Source organism: Pristiophorus japonicus, chromosome 5 (assembly GCF_044704955.1).
Source record: "Pristiophorus japonicus isolate sPriJap1 chromosome 5, sPriJap1.hap1, whole genome shotgun sequence".
NCBI classification, from domain to species: Eukaryota; Metazoa; Chordata; class Chondrichthyes; family Pristiophoridae; genus Pristiophorus; species Pristiophorus japonicus.
In genome coordinates this window covers 289,093,294-289,106,944 of record NC_091981.1, presented here as the reverse complement: position 1 = coordinate 289,106,944, position 13,651 = coordinate 289,093,294, and the positions used below count along the sequence as shown (strand labels likewise).

Below are 13,651 nucleotides of genomic sequence, written 5' to 3'. Positions count from 1 at the left end.
CTATTCACTTCATACCCAATAAACCTGTTAACAATCCGTGATCCACACACAATGCCCCATCTATGACAGGAGGGGGGAGGGGAGAAGGTCATGAATCCGTGGGAGAGGCACTTGGGCAGGGGGAGAAGGTCAGGGACCCGGGGGGTGGATGAAGGTCAGGGATTGAGGGGGAAGGTTAGGAACTTGGGCATTGGTAGGGGGGGGGGCATGAACTTGGACTGGGGCAGGGGAAGGTCAGGAACTTGGGCAATAGTGGGGGGGGGCAGGAACTTGGACTAGGACAGGGGGAGGTCAGGAACTTGGGTGATAGTGGGGGGGGGCAGGAACTTGGGTGATAGTGGGGGGGGGGGCAGCAACTTGGACTGGGGCAGGGGGAGGTCAGGAACTTGGGCGATAGTGGGGGGGGGGGCAGGAACTTGTTTGGGGTGGTGGGAGAAAGTCTTAATCCGTGAGAGTGAGCCCTGTCTGTTCCAAGTGAGCTCTCTCCTGTCTGGAGTCAGTAGTCAGAATGGCTCGAATTACACTTTGCAAAGAGAAACTGCTGGGTGTGTTTAATCCTCCAAGGGGACCAATCAGCACTCAGGACTTGTCATCAAGGGATCCTAATCAGAAGTGTTGCAAATAAACGTGTCCAATAAAGGGGGAATAGAGGAGTCAGTAGGAGGGAGTCCGGAGTTTAAGCCAGAGGTCCCGTGGTGGGATAAAGTTGACATAGATAGAGTGGAGTCAGCTCAGAGCTTCGACGAACTGAGGTCCAGGTTCGGAGATGGGTGTGGAGGGAAAGTGAGCCAGGAGCTATTTTGAAGGTAGAATATCGAAGGAGGCACTGATGGAGGTATTTGTGTGGGAATGAAGAGCCAGGAGATGCAGAATCAATTGCGGAGCAGGAAGACGGTGGTGAAGTTGGATGTTACCATAAGATCCAGAGGTGGCAAAGAATTGGACTATGGTCCAGGAGCGTGAATTTCTGGCCAGGAACCAGACTGTAGCTCAAGTTGAAAAACCAGTGGGCCAGTCACAGGCTCGGATGGTAACAGCAGTGGTGGGGGTTGGCAGTGGCCCAGGTAACCTTAAACTAGCGGTTAACTTGTAGTTAGGGCTAAAATACACCCACTATTAGAGCCAGGGGCACTTAAACAGTGGAGGAGAAGAACTTGAGGAAGAAAGGACAAAGGATGGCCAAGGATAGAGTTACACAGCACACTCTCAGACACACATTCTCACAACACACATTCACACAAACACTCACATACTCACAATTACATTCATTCACACTCTCTCACACACAATCACATTCACACACTCACTCTCTCATAGGCACACACATATACACACAATCATATTCACACTCACACATACATACACACACATAAACACAAACTCACTCTCACACACACACTCACACTTACACTCTCACACGCACACACTCACTCTCACACCCACACTCTCACACACACAAACACACACACACTCACTCTCACACACAAACACTCACTCTCACACACACAAACACACACACACTCTCTTACATGCAAACACACTCTCACACACACTCACTCTCACACATTCACTCTCACACAGAAACACACACTCACTCTCACACACATTCACTCACACACAGAAACACACTCTCACACACACACACACTCACTCTCACACATAAACACATTCTCACACACACTCTCACACACACTCACTCTCACCCAGACTCTCTCACAGAAACACACAAACACTCACTCACTCTCAAACACACACTCACACACTCACTCTCACACACATTCACTCTCACACACAAAAACACACACTCGCACACACTCACACTCGCTCACTCTCACACACAAACACACTCAGTCACTCACTCTCACACACACTCACTCTTACACACTCTCACTCACAAGCACACACACTCACTCTCACACACACTCACTCACTCTCACATTCACTCACTGACTCTGACTCTCACACACTCACTCACTCTCACACACACTCACTCTCACACTCACTGACTCTCACACACACTCACTGACTCTCACTCTCAAACACACACTCACTCTCACATTCACTCACTCTCATACACACACTCACTCTCACATTCACTCACTCTCACACACACTCACTGACTCTCACACACACTCACTGATTCTCACTCTCATACACACACTCACTCTCACACACACTCACTCACTCTCACACACACTCACTCACTCTCACACTCACTCACTGACTCTGACTCTCACACACTCACTCACTCTCACACACACTCACTCTCACACTCACTGACTCTCACACACACTCACTGACTCTCACTCTCATACACACACTCACTCTCACATTCACTCACTCTCACACACACTCACTGACTCTCATTCTCATACACACACTCACTCTCAGACACACTCACTGACTCTCACACACACTCACTGACTCTCACTCTCACACACACATTCACTCTCACACTCATTCACTCTCACACCCACACACACAGCTTTACTAAGGTAGCTCAGCAAGGAGAGAAAAACGCCTTCAAGAAATAGGAGCGAAGCAGTAAAACCTGTCTGGGGATTATGGTCCAAGACACAATTGGCAAGACAACTCTGTTGCTTGTAAGTTGAGAGGACTACATCTCCCAGAATTCAGTGCAGGGGAAGGGGTGCTGCTGAACTCTGGCCCAGAAAGGAACTGTGTGTGTTTGTGTGGCTAAGTGCAGTAAGTTCATGCCTTCCCTCTCCAAATTCACATTGTAGCAGCAAGATGTTGGGAGGCACAGTGCAGCCTCTGCTCACTGACTTCTACCAGTTCACCATGGCCTATGGCTACTGGAAAAGTGGCAAGGAGCAGGCGAAGGCTGTCTTCGAGTTATACTTCAGAGAAAACCCCCTGGGGGGAGAGTTCACCATCTTCGCGGGGCTCCAGGACTGTCTGCTGTTCCTCTCCAACTTCCAGCTAACCGAGGAAGGTGAGCCTGTTAAACAACCCATTCCTGCCGGAGTATCGGCACAGTCTGGCAGAGAATCAGAAAGCACTTGCATTTGTACAACGCTTTCACAACCTCAGGACATCCCAAAACACTTTACAGCCAACGAAGTACTTTTTGGAGTGCAGTCACTGTTGTAACGTGGGAAAGGTGGCAGCCAATTTGCGCACAGCAAGCTCCCACCCGCACCAATGTGATCTGTTTGTTAGTGATGTTGATTGAGGGATAAACATTGGCCAGGACATCGGGAATAACTCCCCTGCTCTTCTTCGAAATAGTGCCACGGGATCTTTTACGACCACCTGAGAGAGCAGACGGGGCCTCGGTTTAACGTCTCACCTGAAAGGCGGCACCTCCGACAGTGCAGCGCTCAATGTTCCCTCACACTCCTGCGCTTTAAAATGGGACCTCAGCCCTGTGCAGCCTCGCAGCTTATCATCATAGGCAGTCCCTCGGGATCGAGGAAGACTTGCTTCCACTCTGAACAGGAGTTCTTAGGTGGCTGAACAGTCCAATACGAGAACCACAGTCCCTGTCACAGGTCGGGCAGATAGTCGTTGAGGGTATGGGAGGGTGGGACTGGTTTGCCGCACGCTCCTTCCGCTGCCTGCGCTTGTTTTCTGCATGCTCTCGGTGATGAGACTCGAGGTGCTCAGCGCCCTCCCGGATGCACTTCCTCCACTTAGGGCGGTCTTTGGCCAGGGACTTCCAGGTGTGGGTGGGGATGTTGCACTTTATCAGGGAGGCTTTGTAACGTTTCCTCTGCCCACCTTTGGCTCGTTTGCCGTGAAGGAGTTCCGAGTAGAGCGCTTGCTTTGGGAGTCTCGTGTCTGGCATGCGGACAATGTGGCCCGCCCAGCGGAGCTGATCAAGTGTGGTCAGTGCTTCAATGCTGGGGATGTTGGCCTGGTCGAGGACGCTAATGTTGGTTCGTCTGTCTGCCCAGGGGATTTGTAGGATCTTGCGGAGACATCGTTGGTGGTATTTCTCCAGTCACTTGAGGTGTCTACTTTAAATGGTCCATGTCTCTGAGCCATACAGGAGGGCGGGTATTACTACGGCCCTGTAGACCATGAGCTTGGTGGCAGCTTTGAGGGCCTGGTCTTCAAACACTCTTTTCCTCAGGCGGCCGAAGGCTGCACTGGCGCACTGGAGGCGGTGTTGGATCTCGTCATCAATGTCTGCTCTTGTTGATAAGAGGCTCCCGAGGTATGGGAAGTGGTCCACGTTGTCGAGGGCCGCCCCGTGGATCTTGATGACTGGGGAGCAGTGCTGTGCGGCGGGGACAGGCTGGTGGAGGACCTTTGTCTTACAGATGTTTAGCGTAAGGCCCGTGCTTTTGTACTCCTCAGTAAATACGTTGACTATGTCCTGGAGTTCAGCCTCTGTACGTGCGCAGATACAGGCATCGACCGCGTACTGTAGCTCGACGACGGAGGTTGGGGTGGCCTTGGACCTGGCCTGGAGATGATGAAGGTTGAATATCTTTATTAAATGCAAGTTTAATTTTATCTGGAAAATCATGGTTGGGATAGAATAAACGTCTGTTGTTTAGTGGTGGGTTTGTTGCCGCGGTGACCTCTGATTCGGCGTGTCACTGAGCCAAACGGTCCGGGGAAGGGCATGGGCTGTGCTGACCTTCTCGGGCGGTGCTCGGGTCTGACTGCCCCCCCCCCCCACCCCCGAGTTAGAAATAGCCAAACCGTACCAGCGTTCCTGCTACCGATCGTAGTTGTCGCTTCTTTGTGGGATCTTGCTGTGCCCATGGTGGCTGCCGTGCGGGCCTGCTGCAGCAACATTGCATTTATACAGCGCCTTTAACAACAACAACTTGCATTTATACAGCGCCTGTAACGTAGTGAAACGTCCCAAAGTGCCATGCGGGAGTGTAATTAGACATAATTATGACACCGAGCCACATAAGGAGATATTAGGACAGGTCAAAGAGGCAGGTTTTAAGGAACGCCATAAAAGGAGGAGAGAGAGAGGGGGGAGAGGTTTAGGGAGGGAATTCCAGAGCTTGGGCCCAAGCAGCTGAAGGCACGGCCACCAATGGTGGAGCGGTTAAAATCAGGGTTGTGCAAGAGGCCAGAATTGGAGGAGTGCAGAGATCTCAACAACAGTGACTGCACAATGTAATTCAGTGTGTTGTGAAGCTCCGTTGGACCTTCATGTGATGCATGATGAGGAGCTATGGGAGCTTGGGAATCTACAGGATCACAGAAGACCATATCGGTCCACATGGGCAGCTCCAGAGTCCAGAAACGGAATACACAACTCACTCCTCGATCATTTGATTGATTGTGTAGTCAAACATCTGTCCATCTCCCTCTTAAAATGACTTTCTGAGCCCGATCCAACATTTGATGCTTACAGGAAAGGGAGAGGGTACAGAGGGGATTTACCAGGATGTTGCCTGGACTGGAGAATTTTAGCGATGAATTTTAGGATAAGCTGGGGTTGTTTTCTTTGGAACAGAGGAGGCTGAGGGAAGACCTTTCTGAGGTGTATAAAATTATGAGGGGCCTGGCTAGAGTGGATAGGAAGGATCTATTTCCCATATCAGAGGGGTCAACAACCAGGGGACATAAATTTAAAGTAATTGGAGGAAGTTAAGAGGGGACTTGAGGGGAAATATCTTCACCCAGAGGATGGTGGGGGTCTGGAACTCACTGCCTGAAAGGGTGGTAGAGGCAGAAACCCTCACCACATTTAAAAAGTACTTGGATGTGCACTTAAAGTGCCGTAACCTACAGGGCTACGGACCCAGAGCTGGAAAGTGGGATTAGGCTGGATAGCTCTTGGTCGGCCGGCGTGGACACGATGGGTCGAAATGGCCTCCTTCCCTGCTGTAAATGCACATGTATTGGTGTGGTCATGGGGCGCACCTGTGTGGGTGTTGGTCGAGAACAGGTCTGAAGGGCTCAATACAAACACATCCTGACAAGGATGATATTTAATTTAAGCAAATACAGACTGTAATGTATTTGCTTCATGGGTTCTTTGCTTCAGAATTCATAGTGACACATTGCTATTAAGAACTAGTTGGTTCATTAGCAAAGGTTTAACAATCATACTACACATTACCAGTTCATCCACTAGGCTCACAACTGCATACCTCATCCTATGACCCAGACCCAACTGACTGGGGTTTTATTGAGTCTTGTGAACATCATGTGACTGGCTAAGCCACTCACAATGCAACAGCTCCACAACTATTTTGTTGAACATAATGTTACCGCCCGGGATCGAACTGGGGACTTTTCGCGCATAAAGCAAATGTGATAATCGCTACACTACGGAAACCTCTGGAAGCCTGTGAGCATGCTCAGTGGGTCGCACTCTTACCTCAAGTCCGAAGGTCATGGGTTCAGTTCTCACTCCAGAGACTTGAGCACAAAATCCAGGCTGACACTCCAGTGCAGTGCTGAGGGAGCGCTGCACTGTCAGAGGTACCGTCTTTTGGTGAGACGTTAAACCGAGGCCCTGTCTGATCTCTCGGGTGGATAGCACTATTTCGAAGAGGAGCAGGGGAGTTATCCCCGGTGTCCTGGCCAATATTTCTCCCTCAATCAACAGAACAAAAACAGATAATGTGGTCATTTATCTCATATTGTTTGTGGGAGCTTGCTGTGCACCCTGGAGATAGGACACACTGCAGCCACGGTGCGCCGGAGATGGTGATTTGCATTCATATAGCACCCTTCATGTCCTCAGGATGTCTCAGAGCACTGACCAAACCCTGAGGACCAGTATCACCATAGGTCACCCGTGAGACGGGACCCAAACTGTGACTGGCGGGAGGGTTTACTTTCTTCTCTTTGCCGCAGATATCACGTTTCTTCAGTCTGTGCTGCCGCCTACCATGGAACAAGGCTTTTACCATTACCTGCGTAACATCGACACATCGGCAGTCACCCTGAGAGCTGTGCCAGAGGGATCGGTGGTCTTTCCAAAGGTAATGGAGCAGCCAACACCTGCCTGCTACTCGATTCACTGCCACAGAATGTCCCTCATCTGTGTTCCTGCTGCCTTGTCTGTTCAGTCTGCGTGTGTTTATGTCTGTCTGTGTGTCTGACTGTGTGTCTGTGTGTCTGACTGTGTGTTTGTCTCTGTCTCTGTGTGTGTTTATGTCTGTCTGTGTGTCTGTCTCTGTCACTGTCTCTGTGTGTGTCTCTGTATAACTCTCTCTCTGTCTGTCTGTGTTTCTGTGTCACTGTTTCTGTCTCTGTGTGTCTCTGTGTGTATTAATGTCTGTCTGTGTGTCTGACTGTGTCATTCTGTGTGTCTGTGTGTGTCTGTCTCTGTGTGATTGTCTCTGTCTCTGCATAACTCTCTCTCTGTGTCTGTCTGTGTTTCTGTGTCACTGTCTCTGTCTGTGTGTGTCTCTGTGTGTATTGATGTCTGCCTGTGTGTCAATCTGTGTGTTTCTGTGTGTGCCTGTGTCAGAGTGTATGTGTTTATGTCTGTCTGTCTGACTGTGTGTCAATCTGTGTGTGTCAGTGTGTCTATGCGTGTCTCTCTATGTGTTTGTGTCTGACTGTATCTCTGTGTATCTCTGTGTGTGTCTCTTTCACTGTATGTCTCTGTGAGTTTTTATACATGTGATTTCTGTTGATCATATTTTTTGTCTCTGTGTTTCTGTGCTTCTGTGAATCCTGTGTGTGTGTGTGTGTGTATGTGTTTGTTGCTGTTGGACTTGCATATCTGTGTGTGTCTGTCTTTGTCTCCCTGTGTGCCTGCGTCAGTGTGTGAGTGTGTCTGTCTCTGTGTCACTCTGTGAGTTTTTATACAGGGGATTTCTGATTCTCATGTGTTGTCTCTGTCTAAGAGGGGGGAGTGGGACTCACTGGAGAGAGCCAGTGGGGATTCGATGGGCCCGATGGCCTCCTGTGCTGTACTATTCTATGATTCAGCTCCCGACTACACTCTCTATATTCCTCATGATTAACTTTAGTATTGTTAGCCTGAACTTTACCATCAATCGCTCACTTTTAATTTCAGCTTGGTTTTAGTCTCTGTGAGTATGCATGGAATGCTCCCTTCTCGCCCTGATAGGAATATATTTATTTTGTACTTCAACTATCTCGTATCCTGAACAGTTCGTGCCACCGATCTGCCCATCTGTTTGCTGACTTCTCAGTTTAATTACGGTGGGCAGTTTCCTACTTACCTCACAGAACTTTTGCTCACCCACCCTTATCTTTAACCCTTCGTTGTCCTTCTCTGTCCTCACATTGAACCTGACGACAGTGTGGCTGCTGGGAGGCTTAGACTATGAGGACAGGTTGCATAGACTTGGCGTGTATTGCCCCGCGTACAGAAGGTTAAGGGGTGACTGAATTCAGGTGTTTAAGATGATTCAAGAATTTGATAGGGTCGATCGAGAGAAACTATTTCTTCTGGTGGGGGGGGAGTGGGAGGAGTCAGAGAAACATAGAAAATAGGTGCAGGAGTAGGCCATTTGGCCCTTCGAGCCGAATGGCCTACTCCAGAACAAGTGGGCGTGATCTTAGAACTCGAGCCAGGCCGTTCAGGGGTGATGTCAGGAAACACTTCTTCACACAAAGGGTGAGTGGAAATCTGGAACTCTCTCCCCCAAATAACTGTGGAGGCCTCGTCCTGTTCCTATGTTCGTATTGACTCATTTTTCTCCCCCTCGCACATCAGTTGTGAATCCCAGGATTAAGTGTCTCTTCCCTTGTCGGGCAGGCCCGAAATCTCCGCGTTTTCCGCGATTTCTCGTGGTTCTCCTGCCGAAGTTACGACGGACAATCGGAGGGAAAACCTGCTCGATCCCAACACCCCCAGACTCGAGCGACACCGATTTGAGTTCACAGAGTCAGAGTGTGAGACAGCACAGAGGGAGGCCATTCGGCCCATCGCGCCTAGGGTGGCTCTGTGGTAGAACTGTCCGACTTACAGTCAATGAAGTGCTTTTTTTGAAGAGAAGTCACTGGTGTAATGTAGGAAACACAGCAGCCAATTTGAGCACAGCAAGCTCCCACAAACAGCGATGAGATAAATGACAGTGATGCTGGTTGAAAGATCACCTTGCCCTTTCCCCATAGCTCTGCAAATGTTCCTCTTCAAGTATTTATCCAATTCCCTTTTGAAAGTTATTATTGAATCTGCTTCCACGGCCCTTTCAGGCAGTGCGTTCCCGATCACAACTCGCGGCATAAACACGTTTTCCTTATGTCACCTCTGGCTCTTTTGCCAATTACTTTAACTCTGTGTCCTCTGGTTACCGAAACAGTTTCTCCTTATTTACTCTATCAAAACCACGCATGATTTTGAACCCCTCTATTAAATCTCCCCTTTAACCTTCTCTGCTCTAAGGAGAACAACCCCAGCTTCTCCAGTCTACCCACGTAACTGAAGTCCCTCATCCCCACGGGCTGCATCTCCTCACTCTGCTGACCCGACATTTGACCTCCCGGTGCCCCATGACCTCCCTCAGAGCCCTGGCTGAATGTTGCAGGAAAGTCAGAGATGGTTGTTTTTCAGTTTTATTTTAAAAACAGAAACAAATCTCTTGCTTTACGATTCTTCTTTTAACAGATATTTTTTTAACCAGCTATTTTTGCTTAAAAGCAAGTACTCCCATTTATACAGCGACTCATGATGTCTCAAAGCACTTTACAGCCAATGAAGTACTTTTTGACGTGTAGTCATTGTAGTAATGTGAGAAACGCGGCAGCCAATTTGCGCACAGCAAGCTCCCACAAACAGCGCTGTGATAATGACCAGATAATCTGTTTTTTTATTATTATGTTGGTTGAGGGATAAATATTGTCCAGGACACTGGGGAGAACTCCCCAGTTCCTCTTCGAAATAGTGCCATGGGACCTTTTGCATCCACCTGAGAGAGCAGCTTTAACGTCTCATCTGAAAGACGGCACCTCCGACAGTGCAGCACTCCCTCAGCACTGCACTGGAGTGTCAGCCTAGATTTATGTGCTCAAGTCTCTGGAGTGGGACTCGAACCCATGACCTTCTGACTCAGAGGGATCATTGGGTCCTGTTACGGTGAATAGGGGGTGAAGGGAAGGGAGTAAATCGCGTGTGTTTGGAGATAAAAGAATATCTGAAGCAACACAGAAATCCAGGGGACATAGTAACATCACAGGAACCGTGTTTCATCCAGCAGGATTCGTCAATACTGAACCGTAACTGTTATGTATGTCAACATTGTAACTGTGTAAGACTTGCCACCAGAGGGCGCAACTGTTGGAGACCCAAGGGTCACCTGCACACCTCGTGCAAGGGGGTATAAAAGGTTGTCTGCCAAGCTGCTTAGGCACTCTGGAGTTGTATTAAAGAGACTAAGGTCACATCAGTTTTAGCTCACAGTACTCAATCTTGTGGCGTTCTTCCGTACTTAACACGAACTGCAGCTGCACCTTGATGAATAATTGACTGCAAGGATTTGCAGTGGGGGAAATCACTGCCTTTTGTTGGTCAAGATATGGTGATTATCTGCAGTAACGTTTCCCAAAGTCCGTTTGCATATCGCTCTCGCTCACCCCGCCATGTGCAGTCTCCGAGGGGTGGAGAGGACCCCATTGCTGTGCCCCCCCCCCCATTGACACCGAACACACACATTCGCTCCACAAACAGCCTGCAAGGTGGAGAGTGCCAGTGAACGTAGGAACAGGAGGAAGCCATTCGGCCCCTCGTGCCTGCTCCACCATTCAATCAGATCCTGGCTGCGCTGCATCTTAACTCCATCTACCCGCCTTGGTTCCATCATCTTTAATATTCTTACTCAACAAAAATCTATCAGTCGCAGTTTTGAAATGTTCAATTAACCTCCAGCCTCAACAGCTTTTCAACAACGTAAGAAATAGGAACAGGAGTAGGCCATTCGGCCCCTCGAGCCTGCTCCGCCATTCAATTAGATCCTGACTGATTTTCTCCCTCAACTCCACTTTCCTGCCCGATCGCCATATCCCTTGCTTCCCCGAGAGTCCAAAAATCTATCGACCTCAGCCTTGAATATACTCAAAGACTGAGCCTCCACAGCCCTCTGGGGCAGAGAATTCCAAAGATTCACAACCCTCTGAGTGACAAAATTCCTCCTCATCTCAATCTTAAATGGCCGACCCCTTATCCTGAGACTGTGCCCCCTAGTTCAAGACATAATTCTAAAAGGACAAAGAGTGCTAAAAAAAACAAGCCTGAAGGCTCTGAGTCTCACTGCGAGGAGCATTCGTAATAAGGTGGATGAATTAACTGCGCAGATAGCTGTTCACGGATATGATGTAATTGGGATTACGGAGACATGGCTCCAGGGTGACCAAGGCTGGGAACTCAACATCCAGGGATAGTCAATATTCAGGAAGAATAGACAGAGGAGATGGTGCAGGCTCGAAGGGACAAATGGCCTGCTCCTGCACCTATTTTCTATGTTTCTATAAGACAGCTCTCTCATCCCAGGAATCAATCGAGTGAACCTTCGTTGCACCGCCTCCAAGGTAAGTGTATCCTTCCTTAGGTAAGGAGACCAAAACTGTGCACAGTACTCCAGGTGTGGTCTCACTAAGCCCCTGTACAATTGTAGCAAGACTTCCTTACTCTTATACTGCAATCCCCTTGCAGTAAAGGACATTTGCCTTCCTTATTGCTTGCTGCACCTCCATGCTAGCTTTGTGTGTTTCTTGCACAAGGACACACAAATCTCCCTGAACACCAACATTTACAAGTTTCTCACCGTTTAAAAAATATTCTGCTCTTCTCTTCTTTTGGTGGAGAGAGTTCCCGATTTCCATTAGCTGTGTGAAGCGGTGCTACCTGACGACAAGTCTGTGTGGAGTGTTAATGTGTGAATCTCTCTGCAGGTTGGGCTACTGGAAGTCGAGGGGCCTCTGGGTATTGTTCAGATCCTGGAAACCACACTGCTGACGTTGGTGAACTATGCCAGGTCAGAGAGCTTCTCTTCTGCATTTATTGTTCTCATTTGCTCCTATTTTCTCTCAGGCTGTCCCGAACCACCTGGGTGTAGGGTGTTTGTTTTTCACTCTACTCTGATTCCTAGACCTCGGAACCTATAGCGGGAAAGGACAGCACGTAGCACAAAATTTAGGCTTAACCCAGTGTCAGTTTTATTATGCAACAAGAAACTAAAACTACAGGATTAGACTTCTGAGAGAAATTTGACTTAAGACCAGAGATTTGCGGTCATGGATTCCGTAACCTGTTGGTTTGTCTTCTGGCCGTTCTCTGCAGCTTCTCTTCCTTTCCTTCCGAGCCTGCCTGCTGTTTCTTCCTGTGTTGCCTGCTCTTCTTCTGTCTTTCTGTCCTTCTTCTGCTGAGCTGCTTCTAGCTCGCGTATTTATATCCAGGTTTTGACTGATCTCCTGCCAGGCCGAGATCCAATTATCGAGTTGCTAATTTGTTTAACTGGCTGTGGTGATGAGTTTGAATGGCTACTAATTTGCACACGGAGTCGACAGTGCAAAAGATAACTCCTTATCCTGAATGCTCTGTTATCCAAAAATGTGCATTTCGTAGGGTCCTTTGTTGTCTGGTCTTTTTACAGACTTGTAGTCTCTGGGGTATCACTGTCTTTGTCTGTATGTATAACCAAGTGTCGGCCTTGATCAACACTGAGTGATGAGTCACCACTTGCCTCAGGCTGGCGTCTGTTCCCCTCCCAGATAGTCCCACAGTTTGTTTTACTTTAAAACAGTTTGTTTGTGGCCTCTCCCTGTGTCTTGTTTTAAGAAAAAAATGGGTGTATCTTACATGGGCTTTGATCACATGATCACACGGTCACATGGTCCGCTGGCCACACTGTCACAGAGTCCCGGCTGCCCCCTGGTACCTGGTCCCGGTCCATCCTCTGTGTGTGAGAGACAGCGAATATTAGACCATGTCACAGCACCAATCACACTGTATCCCAGCACAGTGTGTGGAAAGGAATCGGGCGTTAATTCCCGCTCCTGCGTGCAACACACCGGACCTTTGCTGGAGGTTCGTGGGAGGTGGTTCAGCCCGAACTTGGGCCGAGGTGTGAAGTCCTCGATGGTCAAAGCGGCCACGGTGTCGAGACTCGCACGTGAATGATGGCCACTCGACGCGGCGACCGAGGGTGGCCAGCGTCCGTGCACGCGTTGTCCCAGGAGTGTGACGTGGGTTAACTATCGCTGACCATCCTTGTTCCCACAGCCTCATGGCCACCAATGCCGCCAGGTTCAGACTGGCTGCAGGACCAGAGAAACGCCTACTGGAGATGGGCCTGCGGAGAGCCCAGGGGCCCGATGGAGGTCTCACAGCCTCGAGGTACTCGTACATAGGAGGTGAGACCTGTGGGCGCAGAACCATCGGATGGTGCGAGAATTGAATCATCCAGTGGGTAATTCACACACTGGTGGGAATTCTCGAATTATCGGAGCGGGATTTCGCAGGCAGATGTGATAAGAACATAAGGAATAGGAGCAGGCGTAGGCCATTCGGCCCCTTGAGTCTGCTCCACCATTCAATAAGATCATGGCTGATCTTCTACCTCATCTCCACTTTCCCTCCCAATCTCCATATCCCTTGATTTCCTTAGTATCCAAAAATCTATCGATTTGCCTTGAATATACTCAACGACTGAGCCTCCACAGCCCTCTGGGGTAGAGAATTCCAAGGATTCGCCACCCTCTGAGTGAAGACATTTCTCCTCATCTC

General features: G+C 49.2%; 1 protein-coding gene across 2 annotated transcripts in view; it reads left to right on the top strand.

Moving 5' to 3' along the window:
* Positions 1-2,681: 2,681 nt before the first annotated feature.
* Positions 2,682-13,651, top strand: part of naprt (nicotinate phosphoribosyltransferase) — a 35,180-nt gene continuing 24,210 nt past the window's right edge. The window contains exons 1-4 of one of the 2 annotated variants that reach the window (XM_070881786.1): positions 2,682-2,956; positions 6,805-6,932; positions 11,818-11,900; positions 13,148-13,278. In XM_070881786.1, the coding sequence (XP_070737887.1) occupies positions 2,752-2,956; positions 6,805-6,932; positions 11,818-11,900; positions 13,148-13,278 (547 nt within the window). In that variant the 5' untranslated portion in view covers positions 2,682-2,751. The remainder of the gene's footprint in view (positions 2,957-6,804; positions 6,933-11,817; positions 11,901-13,147; positions 13,279-13,651) is intronic. The other variant, XM_070881784.1, reaches the window with a different exon arrangement.